Source organism: Fukomys damarensis, unplaced genomic scaffold (assembly GCF_012274545.1).
Source record: "Fukomys damarensis isolate Sample0158 unplaced genomic scaffold, DMR_v1.0_HiC HiC_scaffold_31, whole genome shotgun sequence".
NCBI classification, from domain to species: domain Eukaryota; kingdom Metazoa; phylum Chordata; class Mammalia; order Rodentia; family Bathyergidae; genus Fukomys; species Fukomys damarensis.
This window is the reverse complement of record NW_022900943.1, coordinates 20,016,506-20,022,499: the sequence shown is the minus strand read 5'-3', so window position 1 is coordinate 20,022,499 and position 5,994 is coordinate 20,016,506. Positions and strand designations below refer to the sequence as shown.

The following is a 5,994-nucleotide window of genomic DNA, read 5'->3' as shown; positions in this document are numbered from 1 at the left end:
AAAAAAAAAAAAAAAAAAAAAAAAAATCTAAATTTTAGAAGGCCAAGTGGAAGTCTAAGGTAGGGGGCATTGTAAAGACTATTCGCAGGTTAAGACATTTTCAAAGCTAAATGATGATAAGATTTCCTAGCAATAACTGATCTGGAAATCTAAGACACTTAAAAAGCCAAAATGAATAAATAAAAGCCCTACTTTAGGGTGCTGAGAGTATCTCAGTATGTTTCCAATAAATTCCCTTTCTGCTTCAGAGCTTATGAATCTTTTTTGCGGGGGCGGGTATCAGGGACTGAACTCGGGACCTTGCATTTGTGATGCAGGCAAAGGAACCACTGAGCTAAATCCCCAACCCCAGAGCTGAAGAATGTTAGTGACAAATACCTTCATGTACAGTGCCTTGCACACATCAGGGGAGTACAGAAAAGGAATGTTTATTTGATTCAGTCAATATACTTAAGTGGTTTTTGGCCTGCAGTGATAAGGAACATCTAAGAAACATCTTTAGCATGTTAGCTACTCCTGTCCTTTATCCCCTTCTCACTTCATTGTTACTTTCACAAGTCAGTGGAGAGAGAGAGAGGACTGACAATGGACAATGAAGCAAGCTGGGGTGGAGGTGGAGCATCTCTGGGGCCCAGCGAGCTTCCCAGAACAGCGGCCTGTGACCTCACAATCACACTTTTGCAGGTACAACAGAGAGCTATGCTCCCAGCCAGGCTCTGTCCAACTTTAACAAACACTACTGTTCTCTAAAAGGAAAATGGTGCGTTGGGGGAGAATTCCTGCCAATTACAACCTCCTCTCTCTCAGGTGCACTGGTATACCTGGATGATGAATTCTGAGATGTCTTTAATAGTGTGGGAGCTACCTTTATATAAAAGCAATTAGTTAACAATATAAGATTTCCTAACTAATCCAACAGTAAGTGTGGTACTGTTCCCTGACTCCAGAGATAAAAACAAATTCATTTCAGCTGTCATTCATTAGATACAAAGGAAATGCTTAAAGCATATAATTAATTCAGAAAAACAATTGTAGCAGGGCTCAACAATAAGAGACTATTTTCAAGTGGAAGCATTTTGAGGATGTGAGTGAGGACGTAAGTATATGGAACATACTCAAGCATGGGTGAAACTGTTTTGTGTGAAAGAGGGGGAAAAGAAAATAAAAGGTACATTAAGAGTTCAGAATGCCTTCAAAGTAATGGAAAGGCAAACAACTCCACTAGCACTATGACTTTTACTAGGTATATTTATTACAATATTTAGTATGTATATCACAATCTTTAACATGTCACAAATGAAGTTATCTTGTTAACTGAAAAATGCTGTATTTAAATAACAAATCAATGAGGATTGTATCTTCCCAGTTGATTCGTTATTAAATAAATTGATTTGGCCAGGTGTGGTGCAACAAGCCTATAATCCCAGCATTCTGAGAGGCCTGAGGCAGGAAGATCTCTAGTTCAAGCTCAGCCAGGGCAATTTTGTAACTCAGAGATCCTATTTCAAAATAAAACTAACTAAATAAATGAATACGGCTGGGGATGTAGCTCAGTGCGTCAGTGCAGAGGCCCTGTAGCAATCCTCAGTACCACCACCACCACCAAAAAAAAATATATATCATTTAACAGCACAGAGAAACATACCAAAGAAAACTGCACAACTTGGAAAGAAATCAGAGGAAGTGACTTTTTCATCACCAAAAGAATACCTAGATTGTCTGAGACAGTCACCTTGCAACTTGTGCCCAATTGCTGTGTTCAACCACAACCCCGATTTAGCCCTAACTGCTGACACCCACTGATTGAGAAGTACCATTTATTTCCATGACTGACACTTCATCACCCGGATATGATACCAGGGATTACTTAAAGCAACCCGGGACTGTTCCCTATAGCTCAACATTTCTGGGCTTGGGGAGACAGGATAAATATCCTGTAATACCCATTCCAAAGAATCTGAACAAAATGAGCCTAATAGTACAGTAAACTCATTTCCACAACAAAATTTTTGTCATTTTACACTATCATGCATTATAACCAAGTAACTTAAGATGACAACTCTATCCCGGAGCGTGACTAGAAATAATCAGTACCCAGGCTGGAAAACTTACACACAAAATCCACTGTGTAATTTTTATTTGTACCTCTTGTACAGAGAAATAAGTCAAGTGTCATGACTGGAGTTTGTAGATAAAGGCATACAAAGGAGAGAAAAACTTAAAAGACAATTATTAGAATTATAACGATTGTGGTTGTCTAAGATATTCAGTACCTGACACCCTATTAATCTGTTTTTGTTTATTCCTGAACAATAATATAGTTTGGTTTTTGTTTTGTTTTTTAAAGGACTGATTATCTTCCTGCAATTTCTCTGAAATGTAAACAGAAAACAGAGCTTCAATACACCTGACTGGTAATCAGTCTTTTGGCTGTAATACCTGTTTTTAATTGAGGTAAAGTTTACATTAGCATCACACAACACATGCTTTAAATGTACAATTCAAAGAAATATGATAAATATATTCATTCCTGCAATCTTCACTGCCTCCATCACCCTAGAAAGTCTTTGTGTTCTTCTAAACAATTTCCCAGTACCCAAGGCAAGTAGTTTCCAGTTCTACAGCGGGAGTCAGTCTCTTTCCCTACACATGTTCTTAAGATTCACTCCCAATACATGTAGTATCTGTACTTCATGTTTAAAATAGCAGAGTAGCATTCCATTGTATGCGTCTGCCATGATCTGCTTGTAAATCTCTTGCTGACAGGTATTTGGGGGTTTTCCTGTTGTGTGCTACTGTCAATAAAGAAGCTTGTAAACACAGAATCTTGTTCTGCTGTATAAATGTAATCATACTACCGTAAACTTACGACAGCTTTCTTCCTGTTTCAACCAAACAAAAAACTGAGGGATTGGAATTAATTAGCATCTACTTCTACAATCAGTGGGCAGAAGGAGCTTCAGCAACAGTACCCTGGCTGATTAGGTGAGAATCACCCCAACCTGCCCACATCTATGATGCATGACACTCCAAGGCCGTGTGTCCCGAAAACAGACTCTAGAACATTTCAAGCAGGTACTTAGGGGCTATGTTAGTCCGATTTCAGTTACTATCTAACTACCTGAGGGCTGGCACTTTATAAATAAAAGAGGTTTATTTGGTTCACAGCTTGGGAGGTCGAACGTCCAAGATCTGGTGACCCCATCCGTTCAACCTCTGAGAGGGTTCCCTTTGCTACCTCATTGCACAGCCAGGAGTGGAAAGGGGAAAGCTGCGTAGAGGGTACAGAGGGAAACAAGCATGTACTGTGCCCTCTTTGTAGCAGCCCACTCTCATGAGAACCAACTTCATGGAACCAACATTATGCATCTTTGGACACATTATTCACTCCCCTAAGTCCTAATTTCCCAGTAGGTTAAATTCCTAGTAGGATAAATATACCATCCATCCTAGGGTTATTTTGAAGATTAGATCATGTGTATAAAGTAGACATAGTACATAACATACTTAAGTACACAAATATTAGCTAATAACTATGTTTCCAAAACTATTTAGAGTATAGCCCCAGACTATGTCATTTTCCATATACAAATCAAGGTAAAGATCAGTCTTCCAAAGAGTGTGTTTCATAATAAATAAGTTTAATGGGTATTGTGTAAACAAAAGAATTCCATGAGCCAAGCCAAGTCTGAGTTTTTTTTTAAAGCAGTAAAAAACATCTATCTCAGTGCTTTATGGAAATGCACACTATATTCTCCCTCAAAGTGAGATCTAGTACACATTATTTCCAAAGTAATTTGACCATAAATTTATACTTGCCCTATCAAGAAGATCATGTGGCCCCGGAGCCCTAAGGAATACACTTCAAGAAATGCTAGTAAAAATAATGTGTGAGAGCCAGTGACAGGGTGGGGAGTGATGGGCACACCCAGATAGGCAGGAACAGAGGACCTCTGGGAGACACTGCTGGCATTTGCATACTTGAAATGTTACTTGATCAATGCCTAAACTATTATAAGTTCAATTAAGGCAGTTACTAATCTTTTACCTAACCACACACTCCCACCATCTTGCATGTTTGGTACCAGATACTAGATGTGGAATACAAGAATAAAAGAAATTTTTTTTGACACAGTGAAAAAACTAAATTGTTTATTAATATGAAAATCTCTATTAAATAAGTTCCTCTGCATTTACACATAGTAGACCCATTAAAAACAGTATCTGTTTTAACACTACCACTTTGCTGAATGAGAAGGAAAAAGTGTATTTTATTATAGACTGACTGAATTGTATATAGATACCTAGAACACACACATAAACCGTTAACAGTAACTACACCTGTGTAGGACTAGGAGTAGGAAATGACTTCGTTTTTGTGCTTTATATACTCCTCTATTGCTTCAAATATTTCTTGACAAGTATGCACTGCTTTTCTAACTGTTAGGCTTTAAGCAAATGCAGGTCTACGTAAGTTACATACTTTATGCTTTGTGTTTGGATCACTATTTCTTAGAAATATTTATGTAATGACCCCAATATCAATCCTGAAAGGAAAAGACAAGAAGTAATACTGTATTAATTTAGTATTGTAGATTAAAACTTACAGGCAACTTGTCTGATATACCAGAGCAAAATAAACAGAACTGATGCTAAAATATGGTTCTGTTCTCTGAGTTCAATGCTGGTTTCATTTATACATCACTGCCTCTCCAGGCTGCCTTCACAGAATCAACATTTTATTTTGTTTTGAGACAAGGTCTCGTTACACAGTCTAGGTTGGCCTTGAACTTAAGATGATCCTCCTGCCTCAGCCTCTCGAGTTCGGGGTTAACAGGCGTGCGCCACCACGCCCCGCGTAGAATCAACATTTTAGTACCAAATAACCATTGCAAATGCGTGATCCAGCTGGGATCAAACACTGTTTCCTCTCGTACTTTAATTCTGACCAGCGTCCTATCCACTCCATGCACGTAGTTAAGTGTGTTGACCATCAGATAAGACATATTTACGATACAACATGCCAAAGTCGGAGAAAGGGTGTGGGAATAACATTTTAGAGAGGGCTGCGGCCCACACTCGCCCGTCAACTCTTTGAACCTCGCCCCTCATCTAAATTTTCATTTCTTCCTGGAGTCAGTCTACGCCACAGGTTCCTACCTTGGTCTGAACACTCTTATCAAACTTGTCATTTTTGAAGCTAAACGTATTCTGGTGCTTCTGCGGCCTTGAGCGAGTCACGTTGCCTTTCTGGGAACTCATCACCAAAATCGCCACCAACTTGCACCAGGCGCGGTAAAAGAGTCGCAGAGAAGACGAAGAAGCTCACTCCGCGGGCGGAAGCGTAGGCTGGTGACCCGGAAGGAACTTACCCAGCCTTTCCGCTCCCCGTCAGCACACGTGACCCCCAGCGGAGGTCAAAGATCAACCCCCAGCCCTCAGCCTCCGGGTGCGGGATACCCCACGCGGCCCCAGGTGCAGCTGAGGCCCACCGCGCAGGCTCCTTTTCAAACCGAGGGACCCAATCCCGGTTGCTTCGAATTGAGAATTCCCCTATTGGCTCTAAAGTGGTAGTCCATCACGGCGGAGGGGCGGGAACCCTCTGCTGCGATTGGCTCTTCTTTTCCGCAATCCCCGCCTCCTGCCGAGCTTGCTCAGCTTCTCAACGAGCGCGGAGCGCTATGGACTCTGCTGGGTGGCTTGTGATTGGTGGAGGTTGGGCGGGGCTGGGCTCGGTCCTCCCCCCGCCCGCTTGCAGGCTGGAGCCCGGGTCAGCTTTGGCACCTTCCTTCAGTCAGTGGCCAACTCCGGGCGGCGAGCGCCCCGTACGCCCCCTCCACTCCCTGCTGGTTTCCCACCCGCTACCGGAGCGAGCCCGGCCCTCGGCGGGCAGAGGAGGAGCAGAGAGAGGGGGTTAAGGAGAAGAAAGACCTGGCTGGGACTGGGTGTTGTCTGCAGTGCCAGGAAACGAGGTGGCGGCTGCGGCGGCCGCAA

The 5,994-nt window shown here is 42.0% G+C and overlaps 1 protein-coding gene across 3 annotated transcripts in view; it reads right to left on the bottom strand.

The window, feature by feature from the left end:
- The window catches only part of CUNH9orf85 (chromosome unknown C9orf85 homolog), a 53,192-nt gene extending 47,830 nt beyond the window's left edge, over positions 1 to 5,362 (bottom strand). For all 3 annotated transcript variants that reach the window (XM_010638455.3, XM_033757681.1, XM_033757680.1), the window contains exon 1: positions 5,161 to 5,362. In XM_010638455.3, coding sequence (XP_010636757.1) covers positions 5,161 to 5,262 — 102 coding nt within the window. In that variant the 5' untranslated portion in view covers positions 5,263 to 5,362. The remainder of the gene's footprint in view (positions 1 to 5,160) is intronic.
- Positions 5,363 to 5,994: the final 632 nt, after the last annotated feature.